Source organism: Solenopsis invicta, chromosome 7 (assembly GCF_016802725.1).
Source record: "Solenopsis invicta isolate M01_SB chromosome 7, UNIL_Sinv_3.0, whole genome shotgun sequence".
In the NCBI taxonomy this organism is placed as follows: domain Eukaryota; kingdom Metazoa; phylum Arthropoda; class Insecta; order Hymenoptera; family Formicidae; genus Solenopsis; species Solenopsis invicta.
In genome coordinates this window covers 19,038,164-19,065,099 of record NC_052670.1, presented here as the reverse complement: position 1 = coordinate 19,065,099, position 26,936 = coordinate 19,038,164, and the positions used below count along the sequence as shown (strand labels likewise).

The following is a 26,936-nucleotide window of genomic DNA, read 5'->3' as shown; positions in this document are numbered from 1 at the left end:
TAAACAAAAGCTGAAGATAAAACTTAAAAAAAAAAACAAATATAAACTAGAAAGTGTGTTCTATAAAATGGAGTAACAGTTTTTAAAATACTGTTTCACATTTTGTGATACAATAAATTACACAGGTCTGCAAACAAAATTTTTTCAAAAGCTGTTTTGGTTATTCCACGTAATCTTTATGTTTTAGGGTGTGCTGAATCCAAAAATGATCTCCGTTTTGTCATAGGACATCACGTTTTCTGACAATATAGGTAACTATGTTAAATAAGGAAATACCTCAAAATAAATAAAAATAGATTTATAAAATTAATTTTTATTACAAATTTTTCATGAAAATCATTTTCTTAACTGAAATGAAAACTAAGAAAAAAGTTGAATCAAGTCCAGAGCTCGCGCGTTCGGCTTGCAACATATTGATGCTAGTTTCATTAGCTCTGAAAGTTCTTTTCTTTGAAAGTTAATTTTTTTGGCATTCTATAGCTTAAATGCACTAATGTGAATTAATTAATTAATAGTAATTTTGATTTTAAATTTGGTTAAACACCCTAAGATCAAAAAAATATTGAAAATTGAGAAAAATTTACTAAATTTGAAGAGATTTTTGCATTTTGTGCCCAATCCTGACGTCTAGGACTTTTTTCAATATATTTTTCGTTTTTAGCACACCAAAATACATAGAAATTAGATGAAAATAATCAAACAGTTTTTTAGTCGCAGACCTATGTTATTTTTTGCACTACAACCAAAAAAAAAGTCTGAGAAATTAGGCTTCAAAACTGATATAATAGATAATAATGGTATTCAGACACAGCCCCGTAAAAAAGGAGTTAATTATAATAAATTAATTCTAATATAACTTCATAAACTAACACAATTATAGTAAGAAAGCCTTCTTCGGTCGCAGCTAGATCTTGGTGCTTTATTTATTCGTGTGATTTTATATACTTCTCCGAATTCAACCAAAATGTGCGCCGAATTAATTTTGGTCGTCACACAGCATGTCGAATAAGAATTAGTAATATCACTATTTATATTAAATTGATTAATTTAATATAATAATTGATGCTGATTTGCGTCTATATACCCATTTCCTCCTGAAAAAACTGTAAGAAATTTATTGCGAAAAATAACACCTCACCCAGGGTTCGAACCTGGCACCACCGGAATCTCCGGTCCCGGTGTCTTACCACCTCGACCACTGGGGCACAGTGATATTTCTCGCAATATTCGTATATGAGTGACAACGCATTTGAGGCGCGTGATTCAAATTACAAATATTGGACCGATAGTGTAACAACACAATAAATTTCTTACAGTTTTTTCAGAGGGAAATAGAGGTATATAGATGCAAATCAGCATCAATTATTATATTAAATTAAACAATTTAATATAAATAGTGATATTACTAATTCTTATTCTATTCAACATGCTGTGTTACGACCGAAATTAATTCGGCGCACATTCTGGTTAAATTTGGAGAAGTATATAAAATCACACGAATAAATACAAGCACTAAGATCTAGCTGCGACCAAAGAAGGCTTTCTTACTATCATTGTGTTGTTACACTATCGGTCCAATAACATATTTGTAATTTCATAAACTAATTGTAAGTAACAGAATATATTTTGAAAGAAAAATATTAAACACCAAAGTTTATAAAAATAAAAGTCTAGAATTGAATTTTTCCACTTTATATGATTTTTTTTTCTTTTTGCTTATTAGTGTATCTGACGCATTCAGCGCTACTTTTCTGACCTTAAAATATTTTTTAAAAAATGTGAAAAAATTCATAAAATATCTGTCAACAAAGCAGTTAAAGATTTCATAGCTATTATTTATTATTATAAAGAAGTGTACCAGTTTACGCTGTGCAGTGATTTTATGTTCTAAACCGCACTACAAGGAAAATATGAAAGAAAAATATAAGCAATATTAACTACAACACAAAAACTTTTTTCGAATACTAGAACATGACTTCTCGTGCCTTTTACGATTATGTACTGACTGTCAATAAGTGAGAAAAGAGCGTGTGTGAAGTTAGCACTCCAACTATAGTTTTCGAAAGTTCTGATTAGTGTTCCTGATTCATTTCGATAAAACTGAGTATTCCTTATACTTTATACTAAAAGTTGTGCTTAATAACGATCTCTTTAAATTAAAAAATGAAGTGCTAACTACTTTTTGAAATTAAAAATTGAATAGTTCTGAAACGCTTAATATTTTACAAATGTCTAGAGTTCCTAATAAATAAAAAAAATTTTGATATATGGAAGTAAATTAAAAAAAGTTTTTTTTAAAAAGAAAACTACATATAACAATTCTGTGATATTTTGATTGTTATTTTATTTATTTTAAAGAGTTTTCGATTTAAAAAAATCTAGATCCAAAAATAAAAAAGTTCTAACTTATAGCAAAATTTAAAAAAGCGACAAAAAATTACATGTATCTTGTTACGAGTCGCCATTCGATTACAGTGAGCCATAAGACTTTTCGTTAAAACTCGTCAAAAATTATCCAGACTCTAGTCACAACTATCTGAAACTCCCAAAAAATTTTTGATCTTGAAACTCATAATATTATAACATGTTTAGCAAGGTTGTGACTAATAAACGCATAGTTTGAGAAGATTGGATGGTTTGAGAAGTTTTGTTCTAGATATTTTTATCTTAAAAGTAAGCCACGTGGGTGACCTAAGACCAAGATCGACAATAATAAGCTAAAAATTGTAATAGAATTAGATACATCTCAAAGTACGCATGAATTCGCAGTAAGGTTTGAAGTTACTATTTCAACAATATTGAATTGTTTGAAACAAATCGACAAGGTAAAGAAGCTGGCTTCCGCATGAATTGAACGAACATCAGAAGAGAAATTGTCTCGAAGCTGGTCTTTCTTTATTGTCATGGCATAAAGGCAAATCAATTCTACATTATTGTGATGAAAAATGAATTCTTTACGACAACAGACACCATTAGCTTTTTTTGATGACTATTCGGCTTTGGACTGTGTTTCGGCACTTTATCTTTATCTAACTATTATGACATTTGCAAGCATTTGGCGTAATAGTTAAATAAAGATGAAGTGCCGAAACACAGTCCGAAACTGAATAGTCATCAAAAAAAGCTAATGATGTCTGTTGTCAAAAAGAATCCACCTTTCATCACAATAATGTAGAATTGATTCGCCTTTATGCCATGACAATAAAGAAAAGCAAGCTTCGAGACAATTTCTCTTCTGACGTTCGTTTAATTCATGCGGAAGCTTCTTTACCCTGTCGATTTGTTTCAAACGATTCAATATTGTTGAAATAGTAACTTCAAACCTTACTGCAAATTCATGCGTACTTTGAGATGTATCTACTTCTATTACAACTTTTAGCTCATCATTGTCGATCTTGGTCTCAGGTCACCCAGGCTTACTTTTAAGATTAAAATATCTAGAACGGAACTTCTCAAACCATCGACTGTACATTTATTAGTCACAGCCTTGCTAAACACGTTATGATATTTCGAGTTTCAAAGTCAAAAATTTTTTGAGAGTTCCAGGTAATTCAACACAGTCCAAAGCAGAATATTCATCAAAAAAAGCTAATGGTGTCTGTTTGGTAGTCCAGCGTTGGTAATATCCACTATAATTTCATAAAATCTGATCAATTGATTACAGTGGATATCTCCTACAACCAATTGGATGAAATAACAAGAGAACTTGCAATTAAACAGCAAGATTGGTTAACAGAAACAAACCAATCTTATGCAAGACAACGCTCGACCATATATCGCACAAACAACGCTGCTCAAACTATAGAAGCTGGACTTGGAAACTCTTTGTCATTCATCGTATTCACCAACAGATTATCATTTTTTTCAAGCATTGAACCACTTGGCAAGGGAAAATATTTTCATTCTCAATAAACTGTAGAAAACGCCTTTCACGATTTCATTGCCACTCACTCTATATTACAGGCTTCTTCACTGCCGGCATAAATAAGTTAAGATGGCAAAACTATGTTGATAGTTTAGGCGCATATTTTCATTAATTGTACTGCTTCTTGTTTAAGATATAATAAATAAATTTTTTTATTTAAAATCGGATATTTTATATTTAATGACCTATAGCAAATTTTATATAAAAAAAAGTCATAAATGTATAAACTACATTTTTATTTCTTCAATTACCTAAGCAAATCATGTTTTTATTAATCTTGTTAATACAGTGTAATGTTTAGTTTCCGAGATATAAAGCAATGCTTTAGAAAGTACTATGCCAGATTGGTGACTTTTAATGTAAGACTCTATTAATGTAAGGGATAATAATAGTAAAACTGATAATTAATATCAATAAAAATATGTTGACCGTGAAAATAAATTTATTCCAGATTTATATCGATTTTCACCTTTACATTATTATTTATTTATAATTATTAAATATTTGATCTTTTTTCGATATATTACGAGATTGAAATAGTAGGGTAGTGAGATATCCAGTACAAATCACGTGGACTTCTAAGAGTAACCGTTAAAATTGCTTTGTTATAATCTATTTAGACATTGTAGAATGATTACTGATTATTAGTGTTCACTGTGTTTTTATAAAAGTTGAATTCAGTTTTGTAAATAGCAGCGATTTTTACAGTATATTATACTCTTTAATTTTGAAAAGTTATAGATATACTATAGTTAGATAGTATATTAGATATTAATATTTTAACTTAAGTCTAGTTTGAAGCCTTGAACGTGACTTTCAAATAATGCAATTCAATTTAATGTGATATAATATGTATACGTATGAATTTGGCATATAAAGTTGTATTTTGTATGAAGGTCGTCAGCCATTTGTATTACCAATGTTATGACTCTTGAGACTTTACCACCTTCATAATAGACGTTGCATAATACTTACTAGCAACAAAGAAGTTATTTTACAAAATTCTTATTTTTTTTTTTCAAATAAAATACATTTTATAAAATATTCATAAAATCTTGTTTTGTGGCATTTATTGTGAGATCTACGAAGAATCATTAATTTGTGTCCTTTTTGACATTAGTATGCCACAATCCTTCTCTTGTCTCACAAATGCATAAAATTTCATAATGTAGTTATTGTTTGTTTGTACTTCACACCCACACTGGGACACACATATGTAAAGTTATATAAAACAAATTTTAATAGACATATTATGAAATATTTGCAAATATAAATTGTCTAAATCGTATCTTTTGCAATACATTACAAAAAACTGATAATAAATTCATTTGTTACTTGTGGAAGGTTAAACATAGTAGTAATAGGTGCTTGAAACATAACTATAATTTACAACATTCCTTTATGTACAAATCAGTATACAAAATGAGAAATATAAAATATGAAATCTTATATAAAAATTATAATTTAGTTATATGTAGATATATTTGCAAAAATAAATGTAGAACTCTCTGTTGATCTTTATATATAAAATATTGATAACTATTTGTCAAATTAATTTTAAAATAATATTTTTAAAAAATTATAACAAAATGTGAACCATTTTGGTATCATATTTGCAAAATTTCGAAAAAATTGGTTCAAAATAAAAAAGAAAAATATTTTAGCTGTATTATGTATAAAACATTTAAAAATATAATTAATTCATATATATGCTTATAAAAATATGTTACTGTTCCTTGAAGTATAATGTAGAAATATTATAACAAAATTTTAAATAAAGAATTAAAATAAAATAAAAAAATTTTGTAAATAATTATAAAATATTTATATTTTAAATTTAGATTTGTCTCATTTTTGACAAATATAATTTAGAAATTTTATTCCAACAAAACTGCTACGTTACAATGTATCATTTTATCGCAATTATTGCACAATTTTCAATAATTTATTATCATTATTGTGTCATTATTGTGCAATATTTGTATACAATATGGCATAATAATCAATAAAATATTTGAATCGTACTTTAAATATTATTCTTCATTTTTATTTTGATATAAATTTTTAAAAAATTTGTAGATTTCTCCCCTCCAAGTACCGATGCCTAATGAATGTTTACATGACGCCTAGAAAAATTTAGGTATTTTATTTTCCATCAAATTGTTCGGTTAGAAATATAAGTGTTCTTACCGAGTATCTCCCGGGGAAGTACCGGAATTACGCTAGGCCGCACTTCCGGTGAGTGTTGATATGCGAATAAGCCTATACATAATATATCTACATGCATTGACATTTTGTATGACCGCGATTACAGATCTGATCAGAGTTTTTAATCGCTTAATACATTATGGATAATGAGTTTTTCTTTTCTACCAACGTCAAAAACGTTATTATTTTTTTTACAAATGATCTACGGATTTTTCAGTTCTGATAAAGAATCGAATATTGTTTGAAAAATCGTATTACGTCAATATTAACTTGTGTATAAACTATCGTTTAAAGAAGCAAATGGTATAAGAAAATATTATAACTATCAAAATAAATATTTTAAATATTCGTAGATAGATATTTTTTACTAGAAGCACTTTTAAGTATTCTAAAGAATGCGCATAAAAATCCTGCTATGTTCTTAAACGGTTTACCAACCGTAGCTAGACTCATGAAAAACAATACCATTATTATATTCGCATCCTGTGTGAAGGAATATATCGTGGGACTGTTCCTTGGTTATGTGTGAGAAAAGAGCTGAGTAACGATGCAATTCTTCTAATTTGCACCTTTCCATTAAAGCTGATAGATCCAACTTCAGATACGTAGCATTATTACTTTCATCATGCGTGCCAAGTGTGTAGCATAAAGCATATAAATTATTAGCATATTGTTGTCAATTATTAAATCCTACTACACTACGCGTATGCTATACGTTATCATATTTCGAAATTGCCTTCTCGCAAAAATAATTTCACGCTTATAGGTTTTATGAAAAGGTGTACAAAGATTATTGTTTTTTAACTAATTTAAATAATCTTCAAAAGAAAAATAAATGTTTGCTATAACAATAATTTTTGTTCAAACTCTATTATCAAATAGCAAACACATGATTTTTAATTAAACGACACAGAGAAATATTTTTAGAAAAATATGATATTGTAAATACTAACAAAAGATAATACGTGTAATTGCAATACGTACATTCTAAAATTGTTGTTCAAAAAGGAAATTAGTGTAAACTTGTGTATAAATTTTCAACGAAAAGCAAATAATTTTTAATTTTTGAAGGAATTGTACATAATAATATAAGAATCAGGATAGAAAAGGAGAAAAATAATATACAGACTTATATACTTAGCAGTACAAAATTATAACAAACATTATAATAACATTATAACGTTTGTTATAATTTTGTACTGTTAAGTATATAAGTCTGTATATTATTTTTCAAAGTGTTGTTTGACAGATTCTAGACTCAAAGTAATAAAATATTTATTATTTAGGACGTAATTTATAAAAATCTAATGCATTGCATAATCGGTAGAAGAAAAAAAAGTGGTTGTAATATGGCTATCCATAAAAATAATTTTAAAAAATTGGTTTAGTTTAAAAAAAACAATACCTTGTTACAAAATTATATATTTTTAATTTTCTATTGTTTAGAATTTTCCTGATTTAGAATTTTCCTGCGTTCAGAAGCTTTAGAAGTATTAAAAATTTCATTAAAAATAACATTTTATCCCTGTTTAACATTAAACAACAAGCACAAAATGATGTCTCTAATGTTTCTAAACACCGTTCTTTAGAATGACAATCAATTTATCGAAGAAATATTTCGATAAAAAAATTTCGCTTAAAAAACCATATTAACAAAATTCCATGTTATTGTTTTAACTTTGTATAACGCAAAATGTATACGGCCGAATAAAAAGTTAAATAACAAAAAAACACTCGAATGTACCTTCGTGTGATAATACAAGTTTAAGAATAATGAGAAAGTGTATGTAATTGAAGGTTAAAAGTGTACCTTGAAAAAGTTTAGAAATGCTCAAAAGTAAAAATGCCTTATAACAATTGTCAGTCATTATGTATTGGCATATTAGCAACACTAAAAACGGCAGGCTACTAAACGAATAACTCCATAAGTAATTGTTAGAATACGTCACCTAATAACGGAAATAATAAGGGTAGCCATATTGTCGACAGTAGCCATAATACCTATCCTTTTCTTCTCTATATAAAACATTTGTTCCGGAAAGCTAAAATAAAACTTTAAAAACGTGAATACAAACTAAGAAATGTCTTAATAAATGTTGTAGTTTTTATAATACTATTTCGTATTTCATAATTAATTTTTTTCTCAGTGTTACAACATAACTCAAGAAGAGCATCTAACAAATTGTACTTTAATGGCATGGCAGGCAATAATGACAAAAGTCAGACACAGTCTCGCAAGGAAAAAGTTAACTATAAAATAAATTCATAAACTAGTAAGTAATAGAATATACTTTTATAATTTAAACAACAAAGTTAATAAAAGTAAAAACCTAGAATTGAATCTTGCTACTTTATGTTTCTTTTTTAAACCTTAATAATGAATCTATCGTGCCTAACATTCGAATGTTTTGTTTTATTATTTAACTTTTTATTTGATTGTACACATTTCGAGTTATGCAAAGTTAAACAATAACATGGGATTTTTTTAGCATGGGTTCTTAATTTTTATATCAAAATATTTCTTCAATAAATCGGTTGCTATTCCAAAGGGCTCCGTTGCAAAATATTAGAGATATTATTTTATCCTTATTATTTAAGGAGTCAGACCACTTTGCCTAGGTCTAAAATATAAGCATAAATTCAAAATTTTTTAAAAATTAACTACTACGTATAATTAAATGATATTTTAACATCCAGTATACACAATGTACTGCAAAATTGTAAATTTTCAAAGTGATTGAGTTTAAAATAAAGACTGCATAATCTTTTTACAAAACTCTTCCGCCGCAACAGATTAAATTTTTCTCGGAAACTAATAGTCCGACTTCATTTTTGGCAGAAATATTCTTAGAAAGATAATCTATTTGTAGTATATGGATTTTTTTTCTTGAAAATTGTGGAATATTCTTAGAAAAATTATCTGTCGTTTAGTGTATGGATTTTTTTTCTTGAAAATTGTGGAAAAGAGATTGATTTGAAAAAAGCAGTTTATATTTTATCTTAAAATGTCGAACTTAAAAAGTTCATTGTATGTGTGTGTGTGTGTGTGTGTGTGTGTGTGTGTGTGTGTGTAGAGAGAGAGAGAGAGAGAGAGAGAGAGAGAGAGGGGGGGGGAGAAATATATATACACACGCACGCACGCACACACACACACAGTATTTTTAACATGCTATTCTCTTCTTCACATAACAAAAAGAAAGTTTGTAAAATAAATGAAAATGAGGCAAAATGTGAGCAAATAAGCCATAAATTAACTATTTTGCAAACATTGAAAGTGATTTAACAAAGTATAACATACAATACTTTTACTAAAATATATTGCTACTGTATATATTTCTGTAGCTATATATTATATGTGTTTATATGATTATGAAAGATTATATTTTAATCTTTAATTATCTAAATGAAAATCTGGGAGCTGAAGGAATCTGCTGAGTAAAGTTAATTCTCTACTGGCGGGATATTTATAGATATAGATACACAAAATCTCTCATTAGGTTCAAAATATTGACAAAATATTCAGTAACTTTGTTAATTTTTGCATTACCTATTTATAATTTCTAACAAAAAAAAAATTGGTTTTTTCTTCAATATACACTCAAAGAAAAGATTTCAATTTTTAATCATTCTTATCATAAAATAAGATCAATATAGGGACTATATAATATATGTATAATCATATAATTTATTGTTGAGAAAAAAGAGTATTTCAAATGTAAAATTTTTCTTTCTAGAATAAAATAATTGCACTAAATAATGGCATTACCACCATGCGTTATAATATCGGCTAAAGATTTATTTTAAAATATATATAAAAAATATATATAAAAAATATATATAATGTGTTATTATTTTAAGACAATAGATCACAATCTTTTTCTTACTTAATTCGAGAGATAAGAATTATTAATTTAATTTTAATATTGTTTTATTTTTGTATTGTATAAAATTGATAATTCTTTAGGATATACATCTATCATTTCAATTTCAACGAAACTTGACGCGTACAAAAAAAAACTTTAAGAACACTAAAACGTTACTGGTGTACGACTTTGAAGAATTGCAGTATACTAATGTTTTTTTTCGTATTCTTATAATTTTTTTCTGTAAGAGAATATTTAGAAGATTTATGAATCACTGATTTCGAATTCAAAATCCAAATTAAAAATTCGAAAATTTAACATAACCGATCTAATATGGTGCACAAATATTGTTAAATTTCTAAGAATTTAACAAAACTCGATACTTATTGTTAGGAGAAATTGAATCTGAGGTTACAGATGACAAATTCAAAATGGCATACCAAAAACAAAATTTTTCAATAAGTCATTACTAGATTATGAATAGCTTGCGATCCACTTGACGATACAAATACTTCAAAGCGTTTAATTGACTAATCAGAACAAGGAATTGTAGAAATTGACCAATCAAAGAACAGCCATAATCGAAAAAGACATTGTGACTATGCTGTAAAATATTTTTCAAATACTTGTTATCTTCAATAATTCGGTAGATAACCATGTGAACTGGAAACTGCTAAAATTGCAATTTACATAAATGATCTGTAACCTCTTCAAATAATAATAAATATTTATACACTGTTTACTTTTCGCTAGAATTTATTTTGTACATATTCATGATTGCGTTTGAATTTGCGGCAGTATGAAAAAAATTGGTAAAAATTATTAAAAAAACTGAATAGAGAAAGGTGACATACGAGTATACTGCAAAGAATTAAGTATATCAAGAATATTTTTTATTTCACTTAAGATCAAAGATCCTTTCTGAAAGAATATAATTACTTGTCACATTTTGACAATTAATAAATTAATATAAATTGAAATTTAAAACTAATATAAGCATAAAAGCGTAAATGTCTAAGTAGGTAAAAATATACGAAAAGGATCAATCCCAACTGTTTAAAATAAAATTATTACATACAAAAGTTCTAGAGACATGTTTTTTTTTATTTACTCAATTTGAAAATTAAGAAGTGAAACAATCTCTTAGTTACGTTTTAACTACGTTATATATATATACATACATACATACATACATACATATATATATACACACACACACACACACACACACACACACACACACACACACACACACACACACACACACACACACACACACACACACACACACACACACACACACACACACACACACACACACACACACACACACACACACATATATATATATATATATATATATATATATATATATATATATATATATATATATATAGAGAGAGAGAGAGAGAGAGAGAGAGAGAGAATCCATTTTTTCCATTTATATCGCAAGAGTGGAAGGAAAGAGAGGGGCATTGGGAACGTTACGGAAGTTACATCTTCCGTGTCGTCTAAGTATCAATCGAGAAAATAACTAAATTAACATTATGTAACAATACTACTAGTCGACTTACCCGCTGCTTGTTGCTGATAGTAATTGCACTCCGTGCACGACGTGCTGGACGCGCGGCCACGCTGCTCCGTTTCGTTCGTGATTTCGCTGTTCGAGCACACGTCTTTGTAACCCTCTGGCGGGCTGAGCGTTTCCTGCTGCTGATCGTGCCGCGGCGGCGACGGAACCACGGTTTCGCTCTTCTGGGAATCCGCAGCCGTTTCCTTCTGCCGGCGTCCCTTCGTCGCGTCCTCCGCGTCCACATTCCCTCGCTCATTCGTGTCCTTTCCTTCCACCGTCGTCACCGCGGCCGCCAACACCACCTTTTCCCGCTTCCCGTCAACATTCTCCTCCTCGTTTTCCTCCTCGTCTTCCCGCTCGTCCTCCTCGTCCTCTTCCTCTTCACCGTCATCTCCCTCCTCTTCGTCTTCTTCCTCCTCCATATGCGTGTCCTCTCGACCCTGCTGACTTTTTTCACGCGATCCGCCACCGCAGTGATCTCGCACGACATTCTCACAGAGCGCCTGCTCTACACCCCTTGCCATCTCGCCGTATCTGCCGTTACTGGTGCCGGTGCCGGTGCCGGTGCCGGTGCCGGTGCCGATGCCGAAATGCAAATTTAATTCCGCTCGGCACTCTTTGCAGTTGCCCAGCCGCATAAACTCATGCTCCTGATAGCAGCAATCGCAATCCTCCTCATAATCGGCACAGCACTCCTCCTTAATCAGTATAATGTAGTCCGCCGCAAAGAACTCATTCAGCTTCTCGTTAATCACCACGCGATGCTTTTGCGATTTCGCTTTAGTCTGGCCCGGTTTCTTCAACAGCGACTTGAGCGCTTTCGTCGCCGGTTCCGCCGGATGTTGTTTGTTGCCGTGTTCCTTCATTATCAAGGCTTCTTTTCGTTTGCTCCCCCCTTCCCCCCTCTCTCTCTCTCTTTCTATATATATATATATATATTAGTTTCTCTCTCTCTCTCTCTCTCTCTCTCTCTCTCTCTCTATTTACGTTTCTCTATTACGTTCCTCCTTCTCTGTGTCATTCACTTATACTGACATTCTTTCATTCTAGATCTTTCCTTACAGGTCTCGCTCCTCGGAACAATACGGTAAACTCTATACCTTTATCTTTCTTCCTCTTTGACTCTCCCTTTCTTTCACTGTTCGTTGTCCGTTCTTATTACCGCCACCTGTGCTGTGGCTTCTTACCTATCCCTCGCGCTTGTATTCCCACGGCAGCAATGCGCGTATACACTTTCTCGTGCGGTCAATGATATTCCACCTGTCTATACGTTGCCGCTATCGCTCATCGTCGTTCGACAACCCCGTCGTCGTGTTTGCATCGGTGGCGCGGCCATTGACGTTAGCCGTATCGGGCAGGCATGGACCGGCCAACGTTAAGTAATCCTGCCGATGTGCGGCCGTAACATCCCTCCCTTGGCGCGGCGGCGTGATAATCGATGAACCTCGCAAAGATCACATGCTTTAACTCGGGTGTCTCTCTTCTGTTGCCGCGATCGATCACCAGGCTACCAATGCTGCGTTAAACCATCGTCATCGTCGTCGTCGTCGTCAAAGTGGTGCACGTGCTTCTTTTGATAAATACGACGCACATTTGCTTTCACGTTGTGTGCGCGAAGAAGTCAGTCCGGCAAAAGCCGTGCGCCTATCGATCGAGGCATGCTGGAACTTTTTTTCATCTCGTGGATAATTGCACCGCTCGCACCTTTAATGATATTCTCCGATGTGGCGAGTACACAAAGCCGAGGACCAACGGCTGCTCGCGGAAGATCCAGGTTACCTTGACGGTGTCTCAAGGTTACTACGATACGTCGCTACGCGGCCACGACGTTCCATTGAAATTGAGGTAATCGCGAGACGCAGCAATCCGAAGCGAGGACAGATACGAAGTAATTCCTATTTCACACAGTACAAAGGAGGACTAGTAGAATTCGTACGACACCGACCGCCGAAACGTCGTTGCTCTTTGCGAGACGAATTCCGCGGCGGAGAAGCGAGACGTGAAGATTCCCGATTAGTCGAGTTCAACCACAGTTGCTGTCATTCACGTTTCCTGTGATTATCCCCGAACGCCTCTGCGCGCTCTTTCTCTCTCTCTCTCTCTCTCTCTCTCTCTCTCTCTCTCTCTCTCTCTCTCTCTCTCTCTCTCTCTCTCTCTCTCTCTCTCTCTCTCTCTCTCTCTCTCTCTCCCCTCGTTTAGCACCTCTCTCTTTCACGACGCGAATTGTAATGTAGCGCGTGTAAGCGATCACTTCTCTCTCCCTTTCTCTCTTTCTCCCTTTCGCGACGTCCCCGTTTATCGATTTCGCGTGACGAATGCTGAGAAGACACCAACGCACGCAACACAACTCCGCGATCGGTCTGTTACTACCCACGACCGCCGTTACTAATACGAAATCGATTCCTTCGAAGGCTTTCCTCAATTTCTAGAGGAATCACGCACAGGAATAATGTGAGTGCATTAGTGGAACGACCACACGCACAGTACTTGCGCTACTCTTATCGTCGTCATCGTTGTTTTCGAGATTCTTTAAAAACCGCTGTTGAGTAAAGCGAAACGATCCGCAAGACGAATACAAGAGAATCAATGAAACGGAGCAGTCTCCGGTCACACGACTAGTATTTCTCTACGAGCGACATCAGTCGACGTTCGTAACACGTCGATTGAGACTGTCACCGTCACTACTGCTGCTGCTGCCACCACCATCACTACCACCACTATCGCCGCCGCCGCTGCCACCGTCGTCGCCACCACCACTATCGCCACCGCCATCGCCACCACCACCACCACTACCACCACCACCACCGCCACCGCCACCACTACCACTACCATCACCGCCACTACTACCGCCACAGCCACCACCACTACTGCCGCAGCTGTCGTCTATGCCTCTGCTCGTACTACCGACTTTCCACTTCAGCAACATCGACCGACTTATAACTTGCTCGTTGCAAATTCACAATCTCTAAAATAGGTTGAAATGTGGAAGAGAGAGAACTGCCGTTACTAATGCACCACTCGATACACAATCCGCCAATTTCCCTTACGAGCGTCCTTCGAGCATTGCGCTTTTTTTTCTCTGCGATAAACAAAACAATAATTTGAGCGGATTTATTGTAAGTTTTTTTTTAGGAAAGTTTTTTGTCGCAAGATTTTTTTTAAATTTCTTTCAAAAATGCTAATTTTGTATCTCAATTTTTCAAGCTACAGATTTTTTTAATGATATGCATCTTCGAGATCAAAATATCTTTCTTTGTATCCTACCTTTCTTATCCATGATGTTTATATAAATATTGTGGAAGAATTTCCTCAGAATTCTTTGATTTCCCAGGAATTTAATTCAAAATTCCAGGTGAGATTAGAAATTTTTTAAATGTAGCTTTGATATAAATTTATTTTATTATACGCGCTTTTTTATGTTCTTTAATCATACAATCATTAAAGATAAATCACTTGAACTAAATATTTAATTTATGAAAGTATTTAAAAAAATAATATTAACTAAATATGAACTAAATAACTAAATAACGACCAATAAATGGCATATCAATAACTGGTAAAGATACAATAAACGGATCTAGCTCACGAGTACAAAATTCGAAAAGTGATAAATAACAACGCTAATTTAGAACGATAAGGAATATAGTTATTATGAATTACAACATACACATATACGCGTGAGCGCACACACACACACACACACACACACACACACACACAAACACACACACACACACACACATGAACACATAGAGGAGAGAAAAAGTTCCGAACATAGGAGTAACGAAGAGACTGTGATATCGTATAATTCGCGTTGAATTTTAAGAGCAACCGTTAAAATTATTTTGTTACAGTCTATTTAGACATTGCAATAGTGTCTTGTAACATTGTTAATAGTCATTAGTGTTTGCTGTGTTTTTATAAAAAGCAGAATTCAGTTTTTCTGGTAGCAGAAATTTTTATAGGTGTATAGTCTCTACGTAATTTTGACAAGTATCTATGTTAATATTAATTTTTTAACTTAAGTCTAGCCTGAAAACCTTGAATGTGACTTCAAATAATGTAATTTTATTAAATTGTAACATAAGGTGTATATTATTATAATTCGGAATACAAAATTATATACGGGAGAAGGTCATGAATAATTTATATTATTGATATTATGATCGCTCTTGCACTTTACCTCATAGTGAACGTTGCATAATAGGTACTAGCAAAAAAATATTTTAAAAAGTTGTTTTTTAGCCAAAGAAATTATTTATAAAATACATTTTTCAAATTAAATATATTTTATAAAATGTTCATAAAACTGTATTTCATGGACAATTGTAATAGACAGAAGGAATCATGGTAAGACTTCATCGCACAGCATGTTAAAGCATTGTTAAATGTATTTCACAAGCATTAGATACAATTAGTAACAAATAGACTTAATTATTTAATCATATACAATCTGTAGTATTCACTGAAGGTAACCTAATATATGAATAAATGTATTGTTAAATTATGATTAATTTTGTATCTTATTAACACACTTGGCAATAAAATTAAAGGATCATCTATTCTGACTCCCAAAAATAGGTGAAATTCAAGAAAGTGTAACTTTGTCAAAAATAATCGTAAAAAAAATATTCAAAAAAGCATTTTAAAGTTTGAAATCTCTAATTTCGAGATTGATAACTCATTCAACGATTTACAAATTGTTTATGAAGTTACACGGAATCAAATAAGGATGCATTAAATCTCAAAACTTTTTACAAATTTTGCACAGTTCCATAACGTAAAATAAAAATGTCACGCAAATGCAGTTTACAGCGTTTAAAACCGTGAATCTTCACCTTAAATTTACGTACTTGTTGAGCGTTGTACGATTTTTATTCATCGAGTTATTTAACATTGAAGCAAAAATGGCCTTTTTTGCTTTAATGTTGAATAACTCGGTGACTAAAAATCGTACTACGCTCAACAAGTACGCAAATTAAAGGTAAAGATTCACGCTTTCAAACGCTGTAAACTGCATTTGTGTGCGATTTTTAATTCACGTCAAATAAACTCGCAAAATTCGAAACAAATTTTGCTGCATCTTTACTTATATCCGTATAGCTCCATAAAAGATCAGTATATATTTTCAAAGTCGATATTAAAAGTATATAGAAATATTAAGCTGTAAAATGCGTATTGAAACATTTAATTAATTTTTTTTGTTGGGTTGCCATGTTACACTCTTTTTTGGAGTATAATTGAAGGTAATTCTTTAATTTTGCTGTTGAACGTGACATTTAATCTTTGCTGAAGTCAATATTTGAACTTCGTGAAAAATGAATTGTAAAACGATCTTTTTGGGCTCATTTTAAAGGGTAAAACTTTTTGATTATTTTAGTTGATTTTTCTCAAAGATTCCTTTACACTAGAAAATAACGAAAGAAATTCAAAAAGATTTTTAAAAATCCAAAATTTTCTAAATTTAAACAAATTTAGGAAGTTGCAAATTTTAAACCGCATTTGCGTGCAATTTTTATTTCACGCCGTGGAACTTTACAAAGTTTGTAAAAAATTTTGAGATTTGACGCATCCCCATTTGAATCCTCGTAACTTTGTAAACAATCTGTAAATCGTTTAATGAATTATCAATCTCGAAACTAGAGATTTCAAGCTTTAAAATGCTTTTTTGAACATTTTTTACGATTATTTTTGACAAAGTTACACTTTCTTCAATTTCGCCTATTTTTGGGAGTCAGAATAGATGATTCTTTAATTTTGGTGCCAAATGTATATTATAACAATCACCACCTAACATGATTCGTTTTAACCTTTGTTTTTGTATTTAAAAAATTTTTAATTAGTGTGCCTTTTTTATTGATTGTTTAATAAAAACAGGATAACTTTAGCATTCTGTCCGGTAAAAAATTTTCCATGTATAATTATATACAGGGTGTTTATTAATTTAAAAACTTTTCAGCTGATTATCTCAAAAAATATAAAAGATATAAAAAAAGTTGCTTTTTCTATGATTTTGAGAGGGAAAGAAAATGGCACTCTTATTTTTTTATTTGGAGGGCGTTTTCAACGTAATTTGAAAGTCAAATTTGTTTTTTTTTTTTAATGGAAACCTATATTTTTTATTACAGGATCTTATTCTACGTAAAAAAAACAAGTAACTTTTGTAGGAAACATTTTTTTTGTTTGATCACTATTTAAGGAGATATATTGTAAAAAGAGGCACAGTTACTACATAAAATTTCGTCATTATAACAAATGCTCAAAATGTTCTCCGTTGTTGGCTAAACAATAATAAAGGCGATTCTGAAATTCTGAACGAACATTTTGTACGTTTGGAAACAATGGAGAACATTTTGAACGTTTATTATAATAAATGACGAAATTTTATGCAGTAACTATGCCTTGCTATTTTCTTTTATATCTCCTAAAATAGTGATTAAACAAAAAATGTTTCTTACAAAAGTTCATTGTTTTTTCATTGTACGTAAAGTAAGATCCTGTAATAAAAAATATACATTTCCATTAAAAAAATATCAAATGTGACCTTCAAATTACGTTGAAAACGCCCTCCAAATAAAAAATTGAGAGTGCCGTTCTCTTTTCCCTCTCAAAATCATAAAAAAAGTGTTTTAACTTTTTTTTGTATCTTTCATATTTTTCGAGATAATCAGCCGAAAAGTTTTTAAATGACCACTCGATCTATATAGCTCGGGGAAAATGGGCTAAATCAGACCATGTTCCTAATAGGATACTTTTTAATTTAAATAAATACGGTTAAGTAGATTTGCATGCCATTTATAACGTAAAGTTCTTATAAAATACTGAACGTGTAACAGCAGTTTGACAATTCTGTCATAACATTCATAGATGCAATAATGTATGTATTTTCATCCATCATACAAAATTTTTTTAAAAAAAGGAAATTCTTGTATCAATCATTTTGTGATTGTTTTCGCGGTTTGTTGTAAAATTTGTTCCAAAGGATTCGGGTCCAAATTAGACTTTTACATCGGAATTGCAATCTGATATCGTAGCACTGGTGATCGGCCGATCAAATCCTAAAAATGTTAAATTAGTAAAATATTATGATTATGAGTCATCAAACTCAGAATAATTAAATTTTTTGATTACAACTCTAATTATTAATAACAACAATATCATAACATGACCGGGAAACATCAAATATAAATTGTCACTTTGTTTCTTTTTAATAAAATTTTAATTCTTTACTGTCACATTTTTTATTCAGATCTTTTTTATCATTTCTTAGCGAGTATGACGTCCAAAATCCATCAAATTGTTACAATATATTTTCTTAATATGAAAGCTATTCAACAGTGTATTTACAAAATTGGAGTTTATAGACATGTAGATTACGCAAAGAAACAACAAGCTACTAGAAATAGACTTAAACATCTAATTCAAAATAAAAAGTTTATACGGAAATTTATCCGCATGTGTGCATGCAATATAATATGTAATGACGTATTGATATTTCGTAAACCGTATACATATTGTAAATCATGTATGTGTGTGTAAGTCATTGTTCAGTCGGTAAAATTCATAACTTATTCAGGATCTCCTTAATATTTATTGAGTTATTTTAAGAAAATAAAACGGTATTTCACTCTTTTATCTCCTCGCGCGCGCGCGCGTGTGCGTGTGGGTCTATGTGTGTGTGTGTGTGTGGGTGGGAGTGTGTGTGTGTGTGTGTGTGTGTGTGTGTGTGTGTGTGTGTGTGTGTGTGTGTGTGTGCGTGCGTGCGTGCGTGTGTGTGCGTGCGTGCGTACGTGCATATATTGTACGTAAACATGTTTAGTTTAAATAAATTTCATGTAATTTTGAATGATGTATATTATGAAACTATGTATTAAGGAATTAATTTTAAGTTATTATAATGTAAATGTATGTGCTATTTATTGTTAATCGATTATCGACATTTTGCATTATTAAAAAAAATAATCAAAGAAACAATTTTGTCAGAAAGAGATAAAATTTTAATTTAAAAATAAAATTTTAAAAATTTCCCTGAGTATATAGTAAAATTCTATAAGAATTCATAATTTCAAAGGTTTAAAAAGAAAATCCTCTGAAATTTCAAAGAATTTTCTAGTTTTTTCCCGGTAGTAAACATCTTGTTCTTCTAAATGTAATATATATTTTAAATTTTTTTGAACAATTTGAAATACATATTATATAAATCGAATCTTTGTTATAACAACTTACTGTGATCAATTTGATTTATTGCGAATCAATTATTTAAAATTTCTTTTAGTATTCTTTTTTCATTCATTATGCTATTATGCTGTATTTAAAAAAAGAACGGTTTTAAGTATTGCTTTAACTCTTTGCGTGATATATAATTTATAGTAGAATTTTCATCACATTTTAAAGCGCGATTCTATTTCAGTGTCACGATTATCCCCCTGCTCCAATTACGCAGATTAACCTGTACGTATAATTATTCTATCACGTCATTATTTATAAACTGCACATGCACAAGACCTGAGAAAGTCTGTAAAAGATTTGTTTCCATAGTTTTAGTACGTATATTGTGTTTTCATTATTTTCAAATAAATGCACAATCTTTTATGTTTTTTCTCTTTACAGCTTTATAATCGTCAATAATCCAACTCGAAATATGATTATTATATGATATAATTTTCACATTATGGTTTCACGAATTATTTCTTGTAATTGCATTATAAGTATAAAAATACCTAAAACAAAGGTAAAAAAAGGCGCCAAAGTATGTGTGTGCGCGCAGCTTATCTTCAATTTTTTTTTAAAACCCAAGTGGTACAGTTTTTGTATTTTAACAAAAAAAATTTTCTATGTTAACTCATGTAGTAATTACGTTTAACTTTAAATCTACAAAATTAAATCTGCTAATTCTACAAAATCGAAATATTACTTTGTATTACGAAATGTACTTTGTATTCTCATTGAAAAATTTTCTTATTCTAATCCAAGTAGTATGTATTCAAAAAAATGTGTGAAATCTTTAAATTGCGCCAATTATAAAGAGCATATTATTTTGAAATAACTGTTGTATAATAAACGCATCTCAAATCTTTATTTTTTTTCTTTAAAACTCAAATGGTAATATTTTTGTATTTTAACAGAAAAATTTTTCTATGTTAACCCAGTACAAAATCAGTCTAATCCAAGTGGTGATATTATTAATTTTTTCTAAAACAAAATTCAAGTAGTACTTATACGTTTGTATTTCCATTGAAAAATCTTTCTGTTTTAACCCAAAAAGATGTATTCAATTTTAATAAGTTTCAATGGAATATACAACATTTAATTTCAAAGAATTAAAGAGGAAACAAAACAAAATGAGAAAATTTTATTGAAATAAAAAATTTTTAATGTACAAAAACTTGGCGCTGCTAGATGTCTAATTATAACTAAATATAATATTATAAAATATAATAATTATAGTAACTTAGAAAATTTATAATGATTTCCAATGTTACTTAAATAATATTAAAGAAACTTAATCTGTAACTTATGTTGTAGCCTAAGCTAACACCAGTGCATAGCAACAAAAAGCGATGTCGTTGCTGTGCATATTAATATTCGCTAAACGCAAAAGCGCGGATCGTCTTTCGAGACTTCTTCTCGAAAGACGTACAGAAAACGCGACAACGACGGAAGACAAGATAGTCTTTCGCCGGATGTCGCACCGCCGCCAATTCAGCATGTAGCCGACCTACATATTAGCGTCAGCAATATCGGAAGATAAAAAGGGCCTCCGAATCGGGAAACGGTGGAGAATAACTTGAACAACCGCCAGAGCAACATCACGGCCATGCGTAACTCATACGTGAAGCGATAGGAAGATAACGCGCACCGCAGCCCGTCGTAACAGGGCATCTAAGTGTAAGCAACCACTGTATAAGAAGAAGTATCGAGAATAAATCTACATTATATTGCGACAAGAAAGATGTTTCTTGATTGGCAACCCGTCTGAGCTGCTGCTGTCCCGTGAATTCTAACTCTTTGGGCAAAAGCGAATTCCGAAATACCTACCGACGTGCCTGGACCACCACCGGGCACAACACTTACTTTGCATAATTAATATTATAACGCATATTTTACAAGTGTTATTTAATTCTTTCTTATGTTAATTCCCTTTATTGCTTTTCTTATATAGCAGCGCCAAATTTGTAGTTTTTTTATATTTAACGCTGTTTGTAATTTTTTTTTATATTTAACGCTGTTATTTACATAAACTTATTCTGTTCTTATTAATACTAAACCGCATATCTACCCAGATTTCTGATATCACACATACTGTTTGTTACATTTATGAAATTCTTTTTTATTCAATTCTTATTGCTGTCCTTATCCAGCAGCGCCAAGTTTTTGTACATTAAAAATTTTTTATTTAATAAATAAAATTTTCTCATTTTGTTTTGTTTTCTCTTTAATTCTTTGAAATTAAATGTTACATATTCCATTGAAACTTATTAAAATTAAATACATCCCTTTGGGTTAAAACAGAAAAATCTTTCAATGGAAATACAAACATAAGTACTACTTAAATTTTGTTTTAGAAAAAATTAATAATATCACCACTTGGATTAAACTGATTTTGTACTAGGTTAGCATAGAAAAATTTTTTGTTAAAATACAAAAATTTTACCACTTGAGTTTTAAAGAAAAAAAAATAAAGATTTGAGGTGCGTTTATTATACAACAGTTATTTCAAAATAATATATACTCTTTATAATTAGCACAATTTAAAGATTTTACACATTTTTCACACATACATACCACATAGATTAGAATAGGAAAATTTTTCAATAAAAATACAAAATACATTATAATACTTCGATTTTGTAGAATTAACAGATTTAATTTTGTAGATTTAAAGTTAAACGTAATTACCACATGAGTTAACAAAGAAAATTTTTTCTGTTAAAATATAAAAACAGTACCACTTGTGTTTTGAAAAAAAATTAAAGATAAGCTGCGCACACACATACTTTGGCGCTTTTTTTTACCTTTTTTTTGAAAAGGTAATTTTATACTGATCTCACGCGTTTTATAGTGTTAAGCAATAATTAGCAATAACACTATCGAGGATTAAAGAGGGAGTATGAGGAGTAACCAGGTTATTATTATATTTGCAGTTGAAACATTCATATTTAAGGCTAGCAATAAAGCTCCTTTCGCCACAATGCCACCCTGAAAAAAATGCCTGTTAATTTCAACCATTCTCTATAATAATATACGAGTATAGAATATCTGTTATATTTCTTACCATACAATGACCAATCAATATAATATTGTTCGTCTTGCCCTTGTACAAAGCTATTATTACCTTTATAAAATGTAAGACATGCAGTTTGTTCCATGAGCAGGCCTTGCATTATTAAATTACAACGGTAGTTAATATTTTACACAAAAAATATATTAAGAGACGTTTTTCTAATATTATTTTTTTAATTTCTACATTATCTACCTTCCTTTCCTTTATCCTTCCTATTTTTTACCTATTTTACAGTCTCATAATTCTTCCTCTTTCCCTCTTACATTATTTCATTTCTCTTCTTTTCTTTACCTTTATTGCACATTTTTTTAAATTTTTACTAAAAAAAGTAATGTTCAATTAAAGGAATTTTTATTCTTACAACACAAAATGTCAAAATGCCACGTGATATTCATCTATTATTAAAAAAATCTTGAAACTCGCGTTCAATTGCATTCTTTAACCTCTTTTGTCCTTTATTTAACAATCTTTACCTTCTTCACTTTTTTTAATTCCGCTCTCCTATCTATTGTTTACATATTTTACAATCTCAAAATTTTTCCTACTTTCTTCTTACATTATTTCATTCCTATTTGTTTCTCTACATTCATTGCACATTTTTGAAAATCTGTACTAAAAGAGATAATGTTCAGTTAAGGAAACTTTCATTCTTAAAACACAAAATGTAAAAATACCGTGTGAAATTCACCCATTATTAAAAAAATCTTCAAATTCGCGTTCAATTTCAATCTTAATATCTTTCGTCTTTTATTTATCAATCTGTACTTTCTCCACCTTCTTTAATTCCTTTCTACTTTTTATTTTTTTTCTATTTTCACTTTCACAATGCTTTCCCCTTCTTTCTTTCATTATTTCATTTCTCTTCGTTTCTCTTCCTTCATTGCACACTTTTTAAAATTTTTACTAAAAGAGATAATGTTCTGTTAAAAAAATTTTCATTCTTTAAACACAAAATGTCAAAATACCACGCAAAATTCACTCATTATTAAGAATTTTTTCAAACTCGCGATCAATTACAATCTCAATTTCTGTCGACTTTTATTCAAAAACCTTTACTTTCTTTAACTCCTTTTTGCTGTGTATTAATGTGTTCACGTACTATGTGATACTCATTATTCTTTATTAATTATAAATACAATGCTTATTATTTCGTTGTACACTAAGGACTTTGATTCTGTCCATGGGGAAATTTTCCAAACTGAGAAGTCGCTATCTTTCTACATTCTTACAGTTCATGATTAACGTAACAACCAATAAGCTCTAGTCGTTTCATTAATCATGTACTGCGAGTATGTAGAAAGTAGTGACTTCTCAGTTTGGAAAATTTCCCCATGGACAGAATTAAAGTCCTTGAGTGTACATATAATACATATTCAAAATACTCGTTCTCTATCTGTGTTACCAACTTAATATAAAGATACAAATAGTACTAGATTTTTAGACACAGACATAGTGAGTCACAAACATAACACTTTCGCCTTTCTATTTTTTTTCTCTTTTTCACTGTCACAATTCTTTTTCATTCCTTTTTATATTATTCCATTTGTTTTCTTTTCTTTACCTTCTGCTCATTTTTAAAATCTTTACTAAAGGAGATAATGTTCGATTAAAGAAATTTTCATTTCTATATCACAAAATCTGATATATTTATCCATTATTAAAAACAAAAATCTTCCAACTCGTGTTCAATTGCATTTTTAATTTTTTTCGTCTTTATTTAAAAATCTATACCTTCTCCGCCTTCTTTAATTCCTTTCTTCTGTCTATTTTATTTCTATTTTACACTCTCACAATTCTTCCTCTTTCGTTCTTACATTATTTCATTCCTCTTCGTTTCTCTACCTTCATTGCACATTTTTTTTAAATCACAAAATGTCAAAATACTATGTGATATTTACCCATTATTAAAAAATCTTCAAATTAGTGTTTAATTGCATTTTTAATTTCTTTCGTTTTTTATTAAAAATCTTTATTTTCTCCACCTACTTTAATTACTTTTTCCTTTCTTTTTTTTACCTACTTTTCACTCTCACAATTCTTCCTCCTTCCTTCTTACATTATTTCATTCCTCTTCGTTTCTCCACCTTCATTGCACATTTTTTAAAATCTTTACTAAAAAAGATTATGTTCAATTAAAAAAATTTTCATTTCTATGACACAAAATCTCAAAATATGATATAATATTTACCCATTATTAAAAAAAATTTTCAAACTCGTGTTCAATTGCACTTTTAATTTTTTTCGTCTCTTATTAAAAAAATCTGTACCTTCTCCGCCCTCTTTAATTCCTTTCTCCCTTCTATTTTTTTAATATTTTATACTCTCACAATTCTTCCTCCTTCCTTATTACATTATATCATTTTTCTTTGTTTCTCTACCTTCATTGCACATTTTTAAAAATCTGTACTAAAAGAGATAATTTTCGATTAAATAAATTTTCATTTTTGTTACACAAAATCTGAAAATATATATGGTATGATATTTAACCGTTATTAAAAATAATCTTCAAATCCATGTTCGATTGCACTCATAACTTCCTTTATACATCATTTAAAAATCTTTACCTTCTCCGCCTCCTTTATTTCTTTTTTCCCTTCTATGTTATTCCTATTTTACGGTTCTTCAATTCTGCCTCATTCCTTTTTACATTAAAATGTTAAAATACTATGTGATATTCATCCATTATTAAAAGAATCTTCAAACTCGTGTTTAATTGCATTCTTAATTTCTTTCGTCCTTTATTTAAAAATCTTTACCTTTTCCGCCTCCTTTTTCCGTTCTACTTTCTTTCTATTTTACACTCTCACATTTTTTCCTCCTTCCTTCTTACATTATTTCAATCTTCTTCGTTTCTCTATCTTCACTGCACATTTTTTAAAATCTACTAAAAGAGATTACGTTCGATTAAAGAAATTTTCATTTCTATAATAAAAAATCTCAAAATATAATATGATATTTACCAATTATTAAAAAATATCTTCAAACTCGTGTAAGATTGCACTCTTAAGGCGATGCTGGACTGACGGTGAAACTCATTCGACGTCGGTATTTCAGATTATTGCAGATTTTTCTTCTACAAACTCGGGTCGCGCGTGAGGCAAAGAGTAAGGGGAATAGGCTAGCGCTCTTTGTCAAACGCACTCATCTTTCCTTGTTTTTTTTACTTTAGCGCCTCTAATGCAGGATTTCTGAACTACCATGAACGCAATTTATGCTCTTTGCATCAATATATGTGAAAATTACATAAACAAACTTTATTCAGGCCTTTCTCTTATACTAGAACTTCTAGGATCATTCTGCAAGCGTCGTATTGTTCTTTCATTTATTCTACTCGCCATAAACTACTTATTTTTTATACATACCAAGTCTAAAACTTTTATATGGGGCACATGTTGTCACGAGTCAGCTGCAAATGCCGATAATTAAACTATAATTTTCTAATCAACTTTCGTTTTTCGTATTGAATTATAGTTTCCGGCAAATATTTTTGTCACTACTTTAATTGTAAAAGGATTTTGAGATCAATAAAGCCAATTAAGAGAAAAGCCGGAATAAAAATAAGCACATATATATATGTTGTCCAGCATCGCCTTAATTTCTTTCGTCTTTTATTTAAAAATCTGTATATCTACGCCTTTTTTAATTCCTTTCTCATTTCTATTTTATTCCTATTTTACACTCTCACGATTATTTCTCCGTCCTTCTTACATTATATCATTTGTCTTCGTTTCTCTACCTTCATTACACATGTTTAAAATCTGTACTAAAAGAGATAATGTTCGGTTAAAGAAATTTTCATTTTTATAATATAAAATATCAAAATATCATGTAATATTCCCCCTCTTATTAAAAAAAGACCATCAAATTCGAGTTCAATTGCATTCTTAATTTCTTTTGTTCTTTATTTAAAAATCTTTACCTTCCTGCCTTCTTAAATTCCTTTCTTCTTTCTATTTTTTTCCTATTTTACTCTCTCACAATTCTTTCTCCTTTCTTCTTACATTATTTCATTCCTCTTCTTTTCTTTATCCTCATTGTAGATTTTTTGAAATCTTTACTAAAGAGATTTTCGATTAAATAAAT

The 26,936-nt window shown here is 30.5% G+C and overlaps 1 protein-coding gene across 5 annotated transcripts in view; it reads right to left on the bottom strand.

Moving 5' to 3' along the window:
* LOC113003150 (dentin sialophosphoprotein-like) overlaps window positions 1–26,936 on the bottom strand; it is a 56,578-nt gene that overhangs the window by 21,165 nt on the left and 8,477 nt on the right. Inside the window, exons 1-2 of one of the 5 annotated variants that reach the window (XM_039451904.1) lie at window positions 6,599–7,177; window positions 6,116–6,187 (exon numbers count right to left, since the gene is read on the bottom strand). The exons of 2 other annotated variants lie outside the window; for them this stretch is intronic. In XM_039451904.1, the coding sequence (XP_039307838.1) occupies window positions 6,116–6,187; window positions 6,599–6,710 (184 nt within the window). In that variant the 5' untranslated portion in view covers window positions 6,711–7,177. Of the gene's footprint in view, window positions 1–6,115; window positions 6,188–6,598; window positions 7,178–11,570; window positions 14,256–26,936 lie in introns of those variants that run through there. 2 more of the 5 variants (XM_026140639.2, XM_039451906.1) reach the window with 2 other exon arrangements.